At 41.5% G+C, this 22,597-nt stretch overlaps 1 protein-coding gene across 19 annotated transcripts in view; it reads left to right on the top strand.

Moving 5' to 3' along the window:
• The window catches only part of ADGRL3 (adhesion G protein-coupled receptor L3), a 948,965-nt gene that overhangs the window by 566,743 nt on the left and 359,625 nt on the right, over window positions 1-22,597 (top strand). For all 19 annotated transcript variants that reach the window (XR_012220302.1, XR_012220289.1, XR_012220304.1 and 16 more), the window contains exon 13: window positions 12,089-12,211. Coding sequence is in view for 15 of the 19 variants with exons in the window: in XM_073545473.1 (XP_073401574.1) it covers window positions 12,089-12,211 (123 nt within the window). In the remaining 4 variants the exon portion in view is untranslated. The remainder of the gene's footprint in view (window positions 1-12,088; window positions 12,212-22,597) is intronic.

Here is a 22,597-nt window from a genome sequence, read left to right on the forward strand (position 1 = left end):
CTGTGTGTTTTTTATAATATCACAAAGGGGTTAGTAATGGGGCTGTCTTATAGATGCCTCTCCATTGCTAACCTGTGGGTTTCATGTCACCTGACAAAGCAAAGATGACGTTAACCCCCCAACCATTACCTCACTTACCACCCCACCAGATGCGCATTTTCTGGGGTGGCTGAGAGCTGATATTTTTAGTCTGAAAGGAGACCCATGGCCCCTTCCTAGGCTATTGATATCAGCCCGCAGCTGTCTGCCTAGTCTATGCTGGTTAGATTTTATAGAGGGACCCTATGTTATTTTTTTTTTCTAGGGTCTCTCAATAAACTAGCCATTAAAGGCTAAGCAAACAACTGTGAGCTGATATTAATAGCCTGGGAACCTTTATGACTTTTGGCTCCTTCCCAGAATATTAAGACCAGCCCTTAGCCATTAGCTTTCTCTCCGCTAGTTATGAAAATGACGCCCACACATTTTTTTTTCCTTTTTAGTAAAAATTAACAGTTACTCTTTGGTTGCAGCCTATGTAGGTTCATTCTGTTAAGACTCCTAAATAGGCTGGTGACAATGTGTGTGTTTGTGTTTACTTACCGACTTAGTAATGAGGGTGGCTGGCTAAAACTTTTTTATTACTAAACCTAGAGCTTGGTGTCAATGACAGCTGCTGACACCAAGCCCTAATCCCATTACCCTGATGCCACACCGCATCAGATAAAAAGTTGGTGTTGAACCAAGAAATTACGGCACAAATCTTTTTTTTAATATCTTAGGCTTAGGGGTGATCTTATTACAATGTATAAATATATGCGGGGACAGTACAAAGACCTTTCTAATGATCTTTTTACTATTAGACCTGTGACGGGGACAAGGGGGCATTCTCTATGTCTGGAGGAAAGAAAGTTTAAGCATACTCACAGACGCGGATTCTTTACTGTAAGAGCAGTGAGACTATGGAACTCTCTGCCATATGATGTTGTAATGAGTGATTCCCTACTAAAATTTAAGAAGGGACTGGATGCCTTTCTTGAAAAGTATAATATTACAGGGTATATACACTAGTTCCTTAATATTGCGTTGATCCAGGGAGCTAGTCTGATTGCCGTATGTGGAGTTGGGAAGAAATTTTTTTCCCCAATGTGAAGCTTACTGTTTGCCACATGGGTTTTTTTTGCCTTCCTCTGGATCAACATGTTAGGGCAGGTTAGGATAGGATATGGGTTGAACTAGATGGACGGACTTAAAGTCTCCCTTCAACCTTAATAACTATGTTACTATGTTACTATGTTTATTTAGCTCAAAAAAGCCTTCATTGCTGTACAAAAACGCATACAAAACCGCAGCAAAACGCACCAAAAAACTCCACAAAATGCACGTTTTTGTCGCAGCGTTTTTGCTGCCAAGAGATGCAAAAACCTTGCAGAAATTTCTGCAAGCAAATACTCAACATGCAACATACCCTTTCAATGCAGAATGCAACAGATTGTGAATGGAACAAATTGAAGCCCTCTATTACACACCCCAGGAGTGGTCAACCAACAAATATCACTCCAAAAGCAAGAAGCTTAATAGGCTACAAGGGCACAAAGGAACCCAAGGTAACTTCTAAGCAACTAATAGTTTGTCAAATGACCTAATGTTAATTTCACGAGTCCGCCATCAGAAGGACACTAAACTAAAATAGTGTGTATGGCGGGATAGTAAGAGAAAGGCAATAGTCTCCAAAAGGAAAATTGCTGCCCATTGATGGAACAATACTTTCTGAAATACACCAACAAATTCTAAAGGAAAAGGTCAATACATGTCTCCACTAGCTGAATCTCAAGAGAACGTGGATCATGCAGCAAGACAACGACCCAAAACATACAAGTCTTTCTACCAAAGAATAGATAAAGAAGAAAAATGTGACAGTTTTGGAAAGGTCAAGTCAAAGTCTTGGCCTTAATCCTATAGAAATGTCGCGTAAGAGCTTGAAGTGAGCAGGTCATGTAAGAAAAAAAACACCAACAAAATAGAGATGAAGCTTTTTTTGTAGAGAGGAATGGGGTAAGATTCCTCCAATCCGATGTGCAGGACAACAATTGCCAGAAACGTTTAGATGCAGTTATTGCTACACAAGGGGGATACACCGGATTCTGAAAGCAAAGATTTATATCTCTCATGCCTCTCATGGGCATGTCATATCGGATCATTTTCCTTATTTAAAATAGCACAACTTCTAATATGTTTTATTTTATTTTCTTTATTTACTTTCAATACTTGAGGTAAAATCTGATGTAATTTTAGGTCAAATTCTGTATGTGTATGCACATAACAAAAGAGAAATTGAAGTAACCATAAACCATCAATAAGGTTTAAAAGAAAAATATTAGAAACAGTTCATTAAAAATAATTAACAAACAGTATAACAATATTTGAAAAAAAAGTAGGATTGACATAAAGAGATCCAGCAAGCCAATCCAAAATATCACGTGAAGACATTATTGCCCTCTACTCCTCTTTGGTCAGACCTCATCTGGAATACTGTGTCCAGTTTTGGGCACCACATTTTAAAAAAGACATCAATAAACTGGAGCAAGTTCAGAAAAGAGCGACCAGAATGGTGACCGGTCTGCAAACCCTGTCTTATGAGGAAAGGTTGCAGGTTTTGGGATTGTTTAGTTTGCAAAAGAGAAGACTGAGAGGAGACTTAATAACTGTCTACAAATATCTCAAGGGCTGTCACATTGTAGAAGGATCATCTTTATTCTCATTTTCACAAGGAAAGACTAGAAGCAATGGGATGAAACTGAATGGGAGGAGACACAGATTAGATTTTAGAAAAAAACTTTTTGACAGTTAGTGATCAATGAGTGGAACAGGCTGCCACGGGAGGTGGTGAGTTCTCCTTCAATAGAAGTCTTCAAACAGAGGCTGGACAGACATCTGTCTGGAATGAATTAGTGAATCCTGCTTTGAGCAGGGGGTTGGACCAGATGGCCCAGGAGGTCCCTTCCAACTCTGCGATTCTATGATTCTGCAATGTATAGTATATACAAAACCTATACAACAAGTCACCATATATAGTAGAAGCACAATAGACCTAGAATGAGACAAGAGGCTGGTTAATAGGTTTTAATGCTTACTCATAGTGAGGGGAGGAAAGGAGACTTGGTGGGGCTCTGCCAGCACTACTCTGACACACGTTTCTCATACACAATTCTCAAGGGGAAGTGTCCGATGTCTATGTATGTGTGTTGTGTCTATGTACAATATGTGAATATTGATGTGTAAAATTGTGCTTATGTGTACATGTTTTTTTAAACTCTTAACGACCTTGGATGTTTCCATACGTCCAGGTTCGTAAGTACTTACCACCCTTGGACGTATGGATACGTCCAAGCAATTTTGCGCACGCTCCTGTGCGTGCACGATCGCTGACACCTGGCACTCACTGCCAGGAACAGTTCCCGCACCGCTCCCGGCAGTTTAATCAGCTCGTTATGAGCTCAATATCAGATCGATATCGATCGCAGCATTTAGAAGGCAGACAGAGGGACAAGGCTCCCTTTGCCCTCCGATGAGTGCCCACGTGACATCATTGCGAAGGGTGGATCCTTGCCGTGGTGACCCTATGTCATGATGACATCCAGGTCACCAGGCTTTAGCAAGTTAGTTAGATCATGCGCAGCATAACCTAGAAATAGAAACTCAGCAAATTCTGCGCTCCTAAATCCAAATGCACCCATAAACCATATTTGGCGCCCACATGTTTGGCATTACTGAAGCAATGAGAGCCCACCTCATTTACGGGTGCGTGTCTCCAGAAGGGTGAGTTGGACACTACAACATGCTGGTGACTACAATGGCAGTTTGTAATTTTCACTCAGCAACATTCACTGCTGCTTGTTTCCAGAAAACACCCATGGAGTCAAAATAGTCACTACACCTATAGATAAATTCCCAAAGGGGTATAATATCCAAAATGGGGTCACCGAGGGGAGATTCTGCTCCAATAGCACTTAGGGGCTCTGTGTATGGGGTCCTCAAAATATTCTAGGAAAATCTGTGTTCAAGAAGGTAAATAGTGCTCTGTCCCTCCCGAGTCTCGCCGTATGGCTAAGCAGAACTGTTCAGTCACATATGGGGTATTTCCACGTTCAGCAGAAATTGTGGGACAAATTTTGGTGCCATTTTAGCCCATTTCCCCTTCTGAAAATGTAAAATCTGGGTCTAAGACAAAATTTTGGTGGTAGAAATGTAATTATTTTTTCTTCACTGCCCAATAGTATAAAATTCTGTGACACATTTGTTGTGTCAATATGTTCACTGCACCCCTATATGAATTTATTGAAAGGTGAAGTTTGTAAAATGGGATCACTTATGAGAGGTTCTGCTGTTCTGGCACCTTAGGGGCTCTCTGAGTGGGTCATGGCACCCACAAACCATAACAGTAAAATCTGCACTATAATATGGCTCTCATTCCCTTCTGAGTTTTGCATTGTGTCTGAAAGGTATTTCCTGACTACATGTACATTGGCGCACTCAGGAGAAAGTTTTACAACAATCTAAGATTCATTTTTTCCTGCTAGGTCTTACAAAAATTAAAAACCTGAGGCTAAAACAACATTTTAGTGGTAAGAATGTAATTATTCTTTCTTCACCAGATATTGGTTTAAAATTCTTTGAGGCATATGTGGTGTCAATGTGATCACTGCACCCTTAAATAAATTCATTAGGGTTTGTAGTAAAATTAGGTCCCATTTGGTGGGTGAATGCTGTTCTAGCACCTCAGGGGCTCTGCCAATGTGACATGGCCCCTCAAGCCATTCCAGTGAAATCTTTACTTCAATATGGTGCTTCTTCGCTTCTGAGCTTTGCACTGTGCCTAAAAAGTAGTTTTCGACCAGGATAAATAGCACAACAAATTTTGGGGTCTATTTTCTCCTGATATCCTTGTGAAAATGAAAAAAAATTGGGGCTAAAACATTTTTGTGGGAAAATGTGATTTTTTTATTTTCACAGCTCAAAGTTATAAACTTCTGTGATGCACATGGGGGTTCAAAGTGCTCACCATGCATCTAGATACATTCCTTTGAGGGGTCTATTTTCCAAAATGGGGTCACTTGTGTGGGTAATTTCTACTCTTTAGGCGTATCAGGGGCTCTCCATATGCAACATAACGTCTGCTAATGATTCCAGCAAATTGTGCGTTCAAAAAGTCAAAGGGCGCGCTTCAATTCCAATCCCTGCCTGCAGCCAAACAGTAGTTTTTCCCCACATATAGGGTATCGGCGTACTCAGGAGAAATTGTACAACAAATTATATGGGTCAATTTCTTCTGTTACCCTTGTGAAAATAAAAAACATACGGCTAAAATAACATTTTGTGGGAAAAATGTTTTTTTTCTTATTTTCACAGCTTAGGCTGGTTTCACACTTGCGTTTCTTTCCCTATACTTTAACATGGGTGCGCATAGGTGCGCATACACATGCGTTTGTGCGAGTTTGTATGCGCATGCGTTTTTTTGTAGTGTGCGCTCGGTCGCACAAAATGCATCCTGTTGCATTTTTTGTGCGTCTGACTTGCCCCCAAAAAACGGAAGCGCATGCAATGCATTTTTTTTACAGCAAAACACCCGTTATAGTCTATGGGTGCGCATACGTGCGCATTGTAATGCGCACGTATGCGCAAAAAAAGCATGCATTTTTTTTAAAAAACTCACCAAAACCCACAAAAAAACGCACACAAACGCACGATGCGTTTTTTCATGCGTTTGTGTGTGCAAAAAGCGCGCAGCAAAAAAACGCAAGTGTGAAAGTAGCCTTAGCAATAGAAACTTCTGTGAAGCACCTGGGTTTCAATATGCTCACCACACATCTAGGTACATTCCTTGAGGGCTCTAGTTTCCAAAATGAGGTCACTCATGGGGGGTTTCCACTGTTCAGGCACATCAGTGTCTCTCATAAGTTGACATGGCATCAGCTAAAAATTCCAGCAAAATTGTGCTTTAAAAAATTCAAATGGCGCTTTTTCCCTTCTGAGCACTGCCATGCGCCCAAACAGTATTTTTCCACCACATATGGGGCATCAGCGTACTAACGAGAAATTGAACAACAAATTGTACAGTGCATTTTACCCTTGTGAAAATAAAGAACTGAGGCAAAAAACAAGTTTGGATGAAAAATGTGAGTTTTTTATTTAAAGGGCTCTACATTATAAACTTCTGTGAAGATCCCAGGGGTTCAAGATGCTCATCGCACATCTAGATACATTGCTTGAGTAGTCTATTTTACAAAATGGCATCATTTGTGGGGGGTTTCCACAGTTTAGGCACATCAAGGGCTCTCCAAACGTGACATGGCGTCCGCTAATGATTCCAGCCAATTTTGCATTCAAAAAGTCAAACGGTGCTCCTTCCCTTGCAAGCCCTGCTGTGTGCCCAGACAGTAGTTTTCCCCCCACATATGGGAGTAATGGTATACTCAGGAAAAATTACACAACATTTTTGTGGTCCATTTTCTCCTATTACCTTTGTGAAAATAAATTTGGGGCTAAAACATTTTGTTGAAAAAAAATATTTTTTTTTATTTTCCTGGCTCAACTTTATAAATTTCTGTGAAGCACCTGGGGGTTTAAGGTGCTCACCAAATATTTAGATAAAATCCTTAAGCATATTAGGGACTCTCCAAATGCGTCAAGATGCCTGCTCTCGATTTTTGCATTCAAAAAGTCAAATGGCTCTATTTCCCTTCAGAGAACTGCCATGCACCCAGACAGTAGTTTTTCCCCCACATATGGAGCATTGGCTTGCTCAGGAGAAATTGCACAACAAATTTTGGTGTCCATTTTCTCCTTTTACTCTTTTGAAAATAAAAAAAAATGGTTCTAAAGTAAAAATGTTGTGAAAAAAAGTTAAATGTTGCATGTATTGCGGCTGTCTCACATGCAGTCGCGGTGACTTGAACATATTTTTCGGGCACTTTGAAGACACTCGGTTAGTGCACAAGCCGGCTCAGATAACAACATATCTGAGCATATTCTCTCATCACTATTAATAAATTATTTGTACCCCAAAATGATTCACGTCTGACAATATTATCGCTCACTTTATTCTCATTAAATTATCTAGGATATCTGAATATTTGTGTCTCTTCTTTTGTGTCTGTTTTGACTTTCCTCTATCTTACTGCTTTTCTTTTTCAATCCTAATTTCCTTTCCATTCGGCCACTCATGTATTACATGACTTCTCCACTACCTTTCAGATCTCTCACAGGATCTGCCTTGGAATTTTGTTAGTGCACCATCTAGTGGCCAGATAGCACTAATGCATATGAAGTGAATTTTTTTTACCTGGAGATGTTCCCAGTACTTCCCATTTATTTTCTATTGTGTTTCCAGTTATACTAACTGTGCTACTCCAATATGATTTCTCTCACAGGTATAATATGGCCGAGAAAAAAATGGATGATGGGAGCTACCCCACAGATTAACATTGGTCCGAGTGCTATGCGATTATTTCTCTCTAGTGTGACGTCGGCCTAACTACCGAAATTGTTTCACAGGGTATATTATGTTCAGGACAGAATACAAAGACTATCCTGATGTCTGTAATCGGTGCTTTAGGTGACGGGATGTGCCAGGGAACATGAAACATGACTTTATGGCCGGGATCACACTACCGTGTGTGATGCGAGAAACTCGCATGAGTCTCTCGTATCAACACCTGGCGCTACCGGGTGTTTCCTGTTGTGAAAAAAAATTGTGGTCTAAAGTAAAATTTTTGTGAAAAAAAGTTAAATGTTATTTTTTTTTCTTTCCACATTCTAAAAAGTCATATGGAGTACCTGAAGGGCTAATAAACTTCTTGAATGTGGTTTTGAGCACCTTAAGGGGTGCAGTTTTTAGAATGGTGTCACTTTTGTGGTATTTTCGGTCATATAGACCCCTCAAAGTCTCTTCAAATTTAATGTGATCCTAAAAAAATGGTTTTGTAAATGTTATTGAAAAGATGAGAAATCACTGGTCAACTTTTAACCCTTATAACTTCCTAACAAAAAATAATTGTTTCAAAAATTATGCTGATATAAAGTAGACATGCGGGAAATGTTATTAACTATTTTGTGTGGCATAGATCTCTGATTTAAGTACACAAAAGTTAACAGTTTGAAAATTGAAAAATGTCCAAAATTTTTGACAAATGTCCCTTTTTTTCACAAATACAGTCATATCGAAGGAATTTTACCATTATCATAAAGTACAATATGTCAGAAAAAAAACATTCTTAAAAACATTATTAGAATTAGTGTGATATGTTGAAGCATTCTAGAGTTATTACCACATAAAGTGACCCTGGTCAGAATTGTAAAATTTTGCCTGGTCATGAAGGTGAAAACAGGCTTGGGAGAAAGAAAAAAAAATCAGAAGTTTGTAAAAAAAGAAGAATTTTGGTTTGTGCCAACAGACCCATAACATTTTTATTTGTCCATCAATTGAGCTGGGTGAGCGCTTGTTTGTTGTGTGGCAAGTTGATGGTTTTCTTTATTTTTCAAATCTGGGGTATCCATGATGTTTTTATTTCATTTTGTTAGGTGGGTGCGGTGACCATAAAACACAATTCTGCTGTTTTTTTCTTCTAAAGACTGCTCCTACTGCATTAGTAAATTAATGTAAGGAAATGTTGTGGTCTCACATGAGCCTCAGCCTGCCTTCACCACTGTGAAAGATTTAAATGGTTAACAGCAGCAATCAGAGCTTGGTTAGACATAAATGCGGGCTATGAAATGTAGCCGGCATCAACCGCGTGTAGAGAGAGCTCAGCACTCGTTCACCTCAGCACTGACATAGCGATACGTCATTTTGCAATAAGGGTTAATTTTGCTCTTTGAACGTATTAAGGCAACCGGATCTGACACTTTGAAGGATTTTATATTATATGGGTCCTATGGTTAGGCTTGTTCCCCAGGTCGACAATAAACTAGCCAATGAGCCCATTCCAAAAATAACACTGTGAGGATTTAGGCTGTCACTATCAGGTCAGATAAGTAACCTTGTCTAATCACGATTTTATGATTAGGATGATAAGCATCATTTTTATGTTCCCCTGTATGGAAAACTTTTACATATTGTAGATTTTTTTGTAAAACTGGACTTTTGTCATCTGTAAAAATAAAGAATGATGGAACTAAATTATAAAAGTCTGATGCAAAGATCTATGGTATGTATAGGTGAAATTAAAACTCTGCTAATGTTATGTGCTCTATATCTACACTGTACTGCACAATATTTCAGATTCATATAATAAAGGGTTTGTCCAGACTGAGTGACTGCAGATTTATCATAGGATCATAGAATATTAGAGTTGGAAAGCACCTCCAGGGTCATAGTATCCAACCTCCTGCTCAGTGCAGCGCAGGATTCACTAAACCATCTCAGACAGATTTCTGGCCAGCCTCTGCTTACAGACTTCCATTGAAGAAGAACTCACAGTCACCACCTCTTGTGGTGAGCCTGTTCCACTCATTGATCACCCTCTCTATCAAAAAGTTTTTTTCTAATATCTAATCTGTATTTTCTCCCTTTCAGTTTCATTCCATTGCTTCTCGTGTTTCCATGTGTAAATGAGAATAAGGATGATCCCTCTACACTGCAATATCTCTTGAGATATTTGTAGACAGCTATTAAGTTTCCTCTTAGCCTTTCTTCTTAGCCTCGTAGAACATACTTTGTAGTCGACTCACCATCCTGGTAGCTCTTCTCTGAACTTGCTTCAGTTTTTCAATTTATTTTTTGCAATGTGTTGCCTAGAACTGGACACAGTATTCCAGATGAGGGCAGACCAATGAGGAATAGAGGAGGATAAGTACTTCATGTGATCAAGACTCTATGCTTCTCTTAATATATCCTAGAATTATGTTTTCCTTTTTTGCTGCTGCATCACACTGTTGACTCATGTGCAGTCTGTAATCTATTAGTATACCCATGTCTTTTTCACACATGATGTTGCTTAGTTCTATTCCTCCCATTCTGTAAATGTAATTTTTGTTTTTCTTGCCTAAATGTAGAATGTTGGATTTTTCCCTGTTAAATATCATTCTATAAATCACTGCCAATTGTTCAGGCTTATCTAGACTCTTGAGAATCCTTTCTCTGTCTTCTGCCTTGTGGTACCCCACTTGAAACACTCTTCCAATTGTATGTGCCACCATGTCATTTTGCCCCGGACAATCCCTAGCTTATAGAAACACTAGATGTATAGTTCAGTTTATAGAGAACATGGCACACAAACTTAGACCAAAATGATGAACTCCTGTAGTGTCCCTCTGACGAGTTTCACTGTCTGTATAGTATTAAAGCACCAAATCTCTGCCGCTAGTCTTATACTCATCAACCGCCTTCTTCATCTTTTATTGGCACTGCTCCAGCTGGTCTACAACAGTTTGTGATCTTCTGGATTGCTCCTGTTGTTGCTGGGCGATATGGAAGTCACTACTCAATGTAAGTCTGTGAGAGCCAGAACGAGGCTCTCTTAGACTTACATTGAGAGATTGACCATTACCTCTCACTTCTGGTCAGTCAGAAGTTGCGGTTGCAAGATCTCAGCGTGGAACAGGAGAGGGTAAGTATTAGACTAGGGTCAGGGACCTTAGATTAGTAGCACCACTGCAGCACTGAAATAAAAAAAAAGCTGGAGAGGTGCTTTAATATGACCAGCAACATGACTCAGTGGTTGGCACTGTTGTATTGCAGCACTTTTGTCCTGGTTTCAAATCTAAAAAACTTGGAGCAGCTTGGTATACATCTTTTTGCAAAAAAACGTATCGACTAAATACTCTGTATTTGTTATCATCTTTTTATCAGCACTTGCTGACTACTGGTATATGTTTTCCTGCAGGATATTTCTGCACAATTGTCATTCTGTGCTCTCTGTTTGTGTTTGAGTCAGTGGGTGGTATGAACAGTGTCCTACCGACTTGTTCATATGTGTGCATGTCACATGTGTTTTTAATCTTTAAGAAGCTTGTTGTTCTCCCACATTTGTGTGAGTTTTATTTCATGAAGAAAGTGAATTTGTGAACCCCAGTGGGAACAGTGATGACAATGTCTATGAAGCGCTGCAGACTCTCATTAGCATTATTTAAAGGAGTTGTTCAGGACTTTTACATTGATGGCCTATCCTTTGAACCAATATTTGATTGGTTGGGGTGTGATACCTGCCACCACATTAATCTGTTGTTCCCAGCGCCAGCCGCAGCCATATGTGCACAGGTCCGGAGCAGCACATCACAGCTTTGTCAACGGTATAGTGACCACGGCCTTGCAATGCACCTCCTCTACTATACCATCGACGAACCTGTGCAACTCTACAGCTGAGTACATCTGACCACCGCAGGCACCAGTAAATCAGCGGGGTGCCAAGAGTTGCATCGGCACTAGAGTTAAGCGACTTTGGTCGGATCGGGTTTCATGAAACAAAATTTGTTTCAGATGAAACTGGTCCGACTAGGGCAAAAAAAGTCGGAGTTTCGTCCGAAACACGACCCCAATGCAAGTCAATGGAGAATAAAAGTCGGCATTGAGTGGATGAATGTCATCCACTCAATGCCGACTTTTATTACCCATTGACTTGCATTGGGGTCGGGTTTCGGACGAAACTCCGACTTTTTTTGCCCTAGTCGGACCAGTTTCATCTGAAACAAATTTTGTTTCATGAAACCCGATCCGACCAAAGTCGCTCAACTCTAAACGGCACTGATCAGATATTTATGACCTATCCTAAGCATAGGCCATCAATGTTAGGATAGGCCATCAATGCAAAAGTCCTGGACAACCTCTTAAAGTAAGCAAAATATTAAATACATGCCATATTCCTTGATGATGCTGCCTAGGCTGTATGACTTCCAACATTGTTATATAGCTGGCAGACCATATTTTCCTACCCTAGCAACTAAATATTGCAATGAAGTAGAGAACACAGATCATTTGTTCATGATGGTTAAAACAAGCATCTACAGGAAAATGTTTTCTTGAGGCATACTTGTGATTATACTTGTGATTGCTGTTGTTTCCAATAATGCTAAAATATCTTCTTGCTTCACTTTTATTCTATTTTGCAACTAGAACTTGAAGTTGCAAGATTAAGCACAGATGTGAATTTGGAAGATCTCCACTTCCCACAGAATATTGGATATGGGAGCTCTATTCAACTTTCATCGAATACACTGAGACAAAATGGACGCAATGGTAAATAAAAATTCAGCAACCTTTTTTTATTCAAGAGGATGTATATCTAAGGAACCATATTTATGAGAAACCACAACAACAACATACTGTAAATAAAGTACGCTGACAGCTTTATCTATGGAAAACTTTCATCAAACAGAATCTAAAGCCCCCATCCATATCAATGGTTTCGGCCTACAGTCTAATGTGCATGGGGCCCAGAAAAATGATTGTCCGGGGAGGTAGTGATACGACTTGTCCATTTTTGGACTTCCAATCCTTATGTTCTTCTTGAAATAAGCCCCCAATCAGATGTACGACAGTGGCTCTCTTATAGAGAACTCAAGAGCGCCAGACAGAGTGAGCGCTTCCGTCTATGCGAGAGTCAGCCAAGATAGCTGACTCCCACTATGGTGTATGATGGGACTTGGGGCTATGTACAACCAGGTCTAATAAAAACTTTTACTCTACTTTCGGATGAAATCCCATTTTTGGTAAAAACAAAAACATATAGAAAAAAACTGCACACGTAAAAGTGTCAGTTGCATTGGATTTTGCTGTGTACAATCTCTTTTTTTTTTTTCCTTAATTTCAGTATATTTTGGCAGCCAAACCTGTAACATTGTGCGGCAAATTTACTAGTCTGTACTTTTGATCTAAGTGTTACTGACCTGTCTCAATTCCAGAGGCCGCTTCCTGCTAACTTTCTTTTCTCCAGCCCGCTGCTGCCTCAGGTTCCTAAGCAACCAACCACTCCTCCATACTCTCGTCATTGTCTTTCTGCTCATACTTCCAGCCTCAACTGATTGCTTTTGCAACAAATGCCCATTGTTAATGTCAGTCATTGCAGTCTATTTTAAATGAGATCCAACCCTTATCCCTTATTTTTATGCAAATCAATTTACTTCTACTAAATACTGCCTTATTGCTGACCCTGTCATTGACCTTAGCCTTATTATTGGATTCCTCTCTAGTTTTGATCCCTTTGATTTGTTTTATGGTACCCTATTCTTAGTTTTACCCCCCCCCCCCGGCCCGGCCTTTTACTACTTCCTAGTCTCTTTCTTTTGTCTTTCTGTTTTCTATTCTGTCTCCTAGTGATGATTATTGTCTCTTTATCTATGGTTAAGCTATACCTTCAGTGCACATTGACTACAATGAACATGCTTTGAGGCAATCTTGCTGTTCTATCCCTTCTGCTATGAAATCTGTTGTGGAGCTGGTTAGCTCTACTGGAAGGTGAACCCTCTTCCTGAACGTTTCAACAAGTAGCTGTATGCCTGGACTTTCTAATATACTAGAAGGGTTTCAGTCACTATCTATTTTTTGGAGCAACTTGACTGTACTTCCTAATTTGTCTCCTTATTTGCAGAAAACATTGTGTGCTCATAGTCAATAGTAGAAAATGAACAACGCCAATGTTGATACACATCTTATTTGCTATAAAAATTGCTATTTGTTTATTTCTCTACCACACCAGACATTTTAAGTAAAATGGGGGTGTACTTAGCTGAAAGAGACAGAAATTAGAGTAAACTATAGTCAGATTAAAGTTGTGTGAGACTAGAAAAAGTGTGTACTTACAGTTGTGGCCAAAGGTATTGACACCCCTGCAATTCTGTCAGATAATACTCAGTTTCTTCCTGAAAATGATTGCAAACACAAATTCTTTGGTATTATTATCTTCATTTAATTTGTCTTAAATGAAAAAACACAAAAGAGAATGAAGCAAAAAGCAAAACATTGATCATTTCAGACAAAAGTATTGGAACCCTCAGCCTAATACTTGGTTGCACACCCTTTAGCCAAAATAACTGCGACCAACCGCTTCCGGTAACCATCAATGAGTTTCTTACAATGCTCTGCTGGAATTTTAGACCATTCTTCTTTGGCAAACTGCTCCAGGTCCCTGATATTTGAAGGGTGCCTTCTCCAAACTGCCATTTTTAGATCTCTCCACAAGTGTTCTATGGGATTCAGGTCTGGACTCATTGCTGGCCACCTTAGAAGTCTCCAGTGCTTTCTCTCAAACCATTTTCTAGTGCTTTTTGAAGTGTGCTTTGGGTCATTGTCCTGCTGGAAGACCCATGACCTCTGAGGGAGATCCAGCTTTCTCACACTGGGCCCTACATTATGCTGCAAAATTTGTTGGTAGTCTTCTGACTTCATAATGCCATGCACACGGTCAAGCAGTCCAGTGCCAGAGGCAGCAAAGCAACCCCAAAACATCAGGGAACCTCCACCATGTTTGACTGTAGGGACTGTGTTCTTTTCTTTGAATGCCTCTTTTTTTCTCCTGTAAACTCTATGTTGATGCCTTTGCCCAAAAAGCTCTACTTTTGTCTCATCTGACCAGAGAACATTCTTCCAAAACATTTTAGGCTTTTTCAGGTAAGTTTTGGGAAACTCCAGCCTGGCTTTTTTATGTCTCGGGGTAAGAAGTGGGGTCTTCCTGGGTCTCCTACCATACAGTCCCTTTTCATTCAGACGCTGATGGATAGTATGGGTTGACACTGTTGTACCCTCGGACTGCAGGGCAGCTTGAACTTGTTTGGATGTTAGTGGAGGTTCTTTATCCAACATCCGCACAATCTTGCGTTGAAATCTCTTGTCAATTTTTCTTTTCCGTCCACATCTAGGGAGGTTAGCCACAGTGCCATGGGCTTTAAACTTCTTGATGACACTGCGCACGGTAGACACAGGAACATTCAGGTCTTTGGAGATGGACTTGTAGCCTTGAGATTGCTCATGCTTCCTCACAATTTGGTTTCTCAAGTCCTCAGACAGTTCTTTGGTCTTCTTTCTTTTCTCCATGCTCAATGTGGTACACACAAGGACACAGGACAGAGGTTGAGTCAAATTTAATCCATGTCAACTGGCTGCAAGTGTGATTTAGTTATTGCCAACACCTGTTAGGTACCACAGGTAAGTTACAGGTGCTGTTAATTACACAAATTAGAGAAGCATCACATGATTTTTCGAACAGTGCCAATACTTTTGTCCACCCTCTTTTTTATGTTTGGTGTGGAATTATATCCAATTTGGCTTTAGGACAATTCTTTTTGTGTTTTTTTTCATTTAAGACAAATTAAATGAAGATAATAATACCAAAGAATTTGTGTTTGCAATCATTTTCAGGAAGAAACTGAGTATTATCTGACAGAATTGCAGGGGTGTCAATACTTTTGGCCACAACTGTACTTTTCCCATGAAGCAGTGTCATTCTCTAAAGCTACGTCCGTCATTGTGACAAAACCCCATTAGAGTAAGAAACATAGCAAGTCAACAAACATTGCATAAAGTTTCAACTTAAAAGTACTTGATTAAGACTGTTCTATTTACACAGTATTTTTTTCTACGACTCTCCTACAAACCTATACATCTCCTAGATTGCAAACTACAGACAAACCATATGTAGCTTGATCAATTGGCATACTTCCTTTTTTTTTTTTTTTTGCCTATTCTTGCTTAAATGTAAGAAGTAGAAATAATATCAATAAAACCTATTTTTGTGTTTTCTGTGAATTAAAAAAATATACTCTGCTTAGGCTCACCTAAATTCATGGGCAGTCTGCAAAAAAAGGTGTTTTTTTCTGTCATCACTAGTGTTAGAACAAAAAGAGGACTAAAAAGCCTCCAAAAATTCAAGAGTACAGCAGAAAAGGGGGCAGCAGTTCTTACCTTTCCAGGTATGTGAACTAATGCACTCCCAGGATGCAGCAAACCCATGTGACAAAGATGGCGACAATACAGGTGCAAAATACTGATGAGATAATCACTCACAGCCTACCAACTCATGGAGAGGGGAGATTGCTTAGCATACACGTGCACAAAAGAGGCTTGTATAGGGCGCTAGTCACACACAGGTCAGATCAGTATTTTGCACCTGTATTGTCACCATCTTTATCACATACAGTAGGCTTGCTGCATCCTGGGAGTACACTAGTTCAGATACCTGGACAGGTAAGCACTGCTGCCTCCTTTTCTGCTGTATTAATTCTTGGATCACCTCATCAGGATCACCTCCACCCTGGGTGGTTAATGTCTGGTGACATGGGTCTGGATTCTGGTCGGACCCTACTTTGTCCAGCCCTGGATCCAACATGAAAGAATTTTAGGCATCGGTGCAGATGTTTTCCTCCTGGATTCTGTGATTCTTCAGAGCAGATTTCTGATGCCCATGGAAGAGAATGTGTGAACAGCTCTGTAGAATGGCCCATCTGCGGTTCCCCATGGTTGGGCGTTTGGAATTTTTTGACGCAGGGAGAAACAAGGGTAATTGGGGTGCCATCTCTGAGGAATGTACTGTGTGTAATGTTAAGGTGGAGGAAGAGGAAGAGAGTCCACATGTTGCTGCGCTTGCCATTTACTGGAGCACATGCTCTTTCTAAACTTCATCTACAAGGCAGCAGTTCTTACCTTTCCAGGTATGTGAACTAATGCACTCCCAGGATGCAGCAAACCCATGTGACAAAGATGGCGACAATACAGGTGCAAAATACTGATGAGATAATCACTCACAGCCTACCAACTCATGGAGAGGGGAGATTGCTTAGTATACACGTGCACAAAAGAGGCTTGTATAGGGCGCTAGTCACACACAGGTCAGATCAGTATTTTGCACCTGTATTGTCACCATCTTTATCACATACAGTAGGCTTGCTGCATCCTGGGAGTACACTAGATCAGATACCTGGACAGGTAATCACTGCTGCCCCCTTTTCTGCTGTATTAATTCTTGGATCACCTCCACCCTGGGTGGTTAATGTCTGGTGACGTGGGTCTGGATTCTGGTCGGACCCTACTTTGTCCAGCCCTGGATCCAACATGAAAGAATTTTAGGCATCGGTGCAGATGTTTTCCTCCTGGATTCTGTGATTCTTCAGAGCAGATTTCTGATGCCCATGGAAGAGAATGTGTGAACAGCTCTGTAGAATGGCCCATCTGCGGTTCCCATGGTTGGGCGTTTGGAATTTTTTGACGCAGGGAGAAACAAGGGTAATTGGGGTGCCATCTCTGAGGAATGTACTGTGTGTAATGTTAAGGAGGAGGAAGAGGAAGAGAGTCCACATGTTGCTGCGCTTGCCATTTACTGGAGCACATGCTCTTTCTGAACTTCATCTACAAGGCAGACCACTATGTGGCTATCAAAGAAAGGGAGTCAAGTGGCCCATCTAGAAACAGATCTTTGGAAAGGAAGAGAAAATGTTTGTTCAGTTTAGCTTTTATTAACATTAAAACCTAACCCACGTACACGTAAAACACCAAGCCAATTCCCCCTTTCACCATAACCTTGCTTTTCCCCACTCATGTTGTAAGTAGCCTTCCTCTCTTGTAACCTCCTGTTTCACAGACTAAAGGGGGTTTTACACTAAGCGATATCGCTAGCAATATCGCTAAAACGTCACCGGTTTTGTGACGTTATAGCGATATTGCTAGCGATATCGCTATGTGTGTTACTTACCAGCGACCGGCTCCCCCGCTGTCCATCGCTGATCGCGCGAGAATGTCCGGCTCCATTTCTCGTCGGGCGCTTCCTGCTGAGACTTCCTGCTGTGGCGACGCTGGACGCGGGCGGGAGGACGCAGGATCGCTGTGTGTGAATGGTAAGTATCGTGCGCTGCGTCGCTGCTGCATCGCTGTGAGATCTTTCTGTATGAAAGCTCACTAGCGATCATTTAGCGGTGCACCAGCGATCCTGACCGGGTCGGATCGCTGGTTGGATCGCTGGTGCATCGCTAAATGTAAAAGGGCCTTTAAGCTCACAGCTGTCAGTCACCTGAACAATCACTATTTATTTTCTTAGTGTGTGTGCCTGAACAACACTGTTATACCTAATGATTTTTAAGTGGAAATCTGACCTTCTGATTTGCCACTGAAACACAGTTTTCTCACAAAAGATTTGGAGCAGCAAATGGGGCCTCCGGAGACTGCCACAAAGTTTTTGCATCTAGTTCGATGCTGGAAGATCGATTTCACACAGGACAGGATCCTATCTAGCTAACTGACAATTTCACTTGCAGCACTATCAGGAGCAGTTTCTTTGCACTGTGACACTGGCACAAGCAAAACAGGATGTCCGCATTTTATATGGCCAAGGACATGTGACTTCGGCAGCCAGTCACAGTAGACCTTGTGTCATGACGTTGTGGTTGTTTTCTGCACCCTGATTGGCTAAGGGTGAGTGCACACAGTGCGGATTCTGTTGCTGATTTTTCCGCGCGGATTTGCAGGTAAATCCTCAGGTAAAGTGACCTGCAGTTTTCCTGCGGATTTGCCTACGTTTTGACACCTGGACAATGGAACAGGTGTCAAACCGCTGCGGAATCCGCAGAAACAATTGACATGCTGTGGATTTAAACCTACAGCAAATCCACGCCGAAAAATCCGCAGCACGTGCACTGCGGTTTTTAAAATCCATTGATTAGCATTGTACTGTACAATGCTTGCGGAACTGCAGCAGATCCGCAGAAGCAAATCCGCTGCGGATCCGCAGCAGAATCCGCACCGTGTGCACATACCCTAACAGTCCTTCTAGGAGACCTCTTTATGACCTCTGGAATGGAGGTCTATCCTCTTCAGTTCTGATTCCTCCATTTGTCTTGGATGCACTGATTGCCAGAAATTCGTCTTTACAGTAAAGCACGTGGTCACACCAGATTTTGATGATGTTTTTAAAAGTTTGTGTCAATGTTTTCATCATTTACATATTAATAAGATGTCTAGTGATCCCCATAATTCATCAAGTTTTCCTCTTTTGTATTTCACCAGCAAGGTTGAAATATGTAAAAATCCAAAAATGAGGCAGCACAGTCAAATAAGTGAAAAAAGTGTAAGGACTAGTGATGCGCGAACGTGCTCGGATTATATTATTATACACTAGCTGAAGAGCCCGGCGCTGCCCGGGCATAGTAACTAACTGTGGTTAGTTATAGCAAATTATAATTATCCTCCATCCCATAGTCCTGTGCCCATATACCCATCATACATATCCACGATCCCATAGGCCTGTGCCCATATACCCATCATACATATCCTCCATCCCATAGTCGAGTGCCCATATACCATCACACAGCCTTCATCCCATAGGCCCATGCCCATATACCCATCACACATCTTCCATCCCATAGTCCCGTGCCCATATACCCATCATACATATCCGCCATCCCATAGTCCCGTGCCCATATACCCGTCATACATATCCTCCATCCCATAGTCCAGTGCCCATATACCCATCACACATCCTCCATCCCATAGTCCCGTGCCCATATACCCATCATACATATCCTCCATCCCATAGTCAACCATTATGACATCACAATGAGCGGCGGGGCTTGCAACCTATGATGACATCAGCGTCGCCATGGCAACCATTATGACAATGAGGGGCGGGGCTTGATACACACACACTTTTTCCCCATTATGTAGATCGGGGCAATATTGTTTGGTGAATTGGAACGCGCGGGGTTAAAATTTCATCTCACAACATAGCCTAGGACACTCTCGGGGTCCAGATGTGTGACTGTGCCAAATTTTGTGGCTGTAGCTGCGACGGTGCGGATGCCAATCCCGGACATACACACATACATACATTCATACATACATACACACACTTGAGTGTTGTGAGTTCATTTTCCCCTTCTTCACTGAGGTCTGGGGAACTCCCTATTCTGGTAAAGGAAGATAATGAGCCTGATTATCAGGCACCTGAGTCTAATGAGGATGACTGGCTGAGTGGAGTCACTGACTGGATATAAGGCTGCCGACGCCCTCCTGCCCTGCGGGTGACTTCTCTGTGGACTTCTAGGACTCCAGTCTGATTGCTGCTTCCCTAAAGCTAAGTTTCTGCTTTGCCTGTTTGCATTCATGTTTTGTGTTTGTTTTCCTTGCTTTTCTGGATTCTGCCATTCCCTGCTGGGATGAGCTGAATCTCCTTTTGCCGGTTGCTCTGTCTTCAGAATATTCCTGAGTGCTGACATAGCTTTTTTGAAGCCTAGCGTCTTCAGGGCCTTTTTCACTGTCAGTCTGTTGGCTCTTATTTTCATAGGGTTTTTCACGGATTGCAGACAGCAGCCTTCCTGTCCTTTCCTATCTAGGTAGTTTTGGGCCCTGTCTTTGCTCAGTCTATCTTTCCGTCTGTGTTAGTGTTTTCATCTTGCTTCACCGTCATTATATGTTGGGGGCTGCCTATTGCTTTGGGGTCTGCTCTGGGGCAGTTTAGATTTCCCCTTTCTTTCTTTAGGCCTATTTAATTCTCCGGCTGTGATCGAGGGGTCTAGGGCATCGTAGGAACCCCCCACGGCTACTGTTAGTTATTGTGATAGGATCAGGGGTCTGCAATCCGATAGCTGCCAACCTCTCTGGTTTTCTGGACTTAGCTAGCATTTTTGTTTTTGCCTCCTACGGTGACTCAATCATAACACTTGAGCTTTATATATTAGATTTATATAGTGCCATTTATTCCATGGTGCTTTACATGTGAAAAAAGGGAAATATAGACAGGTAAAATAAACATGTAAGACAAGGGACACACAAGTACAGAAGGAGAGAGGACCCTGCCCACGAGAGCTCACGGTCTACAGGGATGGATGAGGATACACTAGGAGAGGGTAGAGCTGGTTGTGCGGTGGTTCAGTAGACTGAGGATCATTGCAGGCTGTAGGCTTGTCGGAACAGGTGGGTTTTCAAGTTCTTCTTGAAGGTTTCCGTTGTTGGTGAGAGTCTGATGTGTTGGGGTAGAGAGTTCCAGAGTATGGGGGAAGCACGGGAGAAGTCTCTGATAAGGTGTTATTTGAGCATGCTTAAGTGCTAACCGAGAACCTTGAACGTGCTCAAAAAATAAGTTTGAGACTCTACGGCTGCATGTCTCACACATATTGGGATAGTCTAACAAGCAGGCAATCCCTGCAAGTGTTGTGGCAGTCAAACATTCTCGAGACAAGCAGCCGGGGGGACTCAAACAACACGCCCAAGATATTCAGTTAGCACCCGAGCATACTCGGATAACACCTTTTCTGATCACGTTCGCTCATCACTAGTAGGGATCAAAACTGTTTGAGAAAGGCTCCTACGAGAGAGCTTAACCCCTTAATGTCCAATGACGGACACAGTCCGTCATCAGACATTTCCCCTGCTTTGATGAGGGCTCCGGCGCTGAGCCCGCATCAAAGCCGGGACATGTCAGCTGTTATGAACAGCTGACATGTACCCGCAATAGGCGCGAGCGGAATCGCCGTCCGCCCGCGCCTATTAACTAGTTAAATCCCGCTGTCAAAGCTGACAGCGGGCATTTAAATAGCATTTCCGGCCGCCGGGCCGGAAATGACGTCATCGCCGACCCCCGTCACGTGATCGGGGGTCAGCGTCATGTTGCTTGGACAACCAGAGGTCTCTATGAGACCTCTATGGTTGTTCCAGGCATATGGCTTTCAGTGCCACCCGGTGGTCGGCGCTGAAAGCACAGCAGTAAATCTGCTACATATGGGCGATCTGCTCATCGCCCATATGTAGCAGAGCCGATCGGGTTGCGCAAGCTTCTAGCCTCCTATGGAGAAGCATGCCAAAAGTAAAAAAAAAAAAATGTTTAAAAATAAAAAAAAATTAAAAAAACCTAAATGTTCAAATCACCCCCCTTTCACCCCAATCAAAATAAAACAGTAAAAAAAAAATCCCACATACACATATTAGGTATCGCCGTGTTCAGAATCGCCCGATCTATCAATAAAAAAAAGCATTAACCCGGCGTAGCGAGAAAAAAATTCAAAACGCCAGAATTACGTTTTTTTGGTCACCAAGACATTGCATTAAAATGCAATAACGGGCGATCAAAAGAACGTATCTACACAAACGTGGTATCATTAAAAATGTCAGTCTGGCACGGAAAAAATAAGCCCGCACCCGACCCCAGATCATGAAAAATGGAGACGCTACGGGTCTCGGAAAATTGCGCTAATTTTTTTTTTTTTTTAGCAAAGTTTGGAATTTTTTTTCACCACTTAGATAAAAGAGGACATAGACATGTTTGGTGTCTATGAACTTGTAATGACCTGGAGAATCATAATGGAAGGTCAGATTTAGCATCTAGTGAACCTAACAAAAAAGCCAAGCAAAAAACAAGTGTGGGATTGCACTTTTTTTGCAATTTCACCGCACTTGGAATTTTTTTCCTGTTTTCGAGTACACGATATGGTAAAACCAATGATGTCATTTAAAAGTACAACTCGTCACGCAAAAAATAAGCCCTCACTCGGCCATATAAACGGAAAAATAAAAAAGTTATGGCTCTGGAAAGAAGGGGAGGGAAAAATGAAAATGTAAAACCAAAAATACCCCTGGTCGTTAAGGGGTTAAACGTAGCTATGGTAGATGAATAAAGAGTCCTTATAGTTTTTTCACTTATAATCATTT

Source organism: Dendrobates tinctorius, unplaced genomic scaffold (genome assembly GCF_039654945.1).
Source record: "Dendrobates tinctorius isolate UK_male_01 unplaced genomic scaffold, ASM3965494v1 ptg000011l, whole genome shotgun sequence".
NCBI classification, from domain to species: Eukaryota; Metazoa; Chordata; class Amphibia; order Anura; family Dendrobatidae; genus Dendrobates; species Dendrobates tinctorius.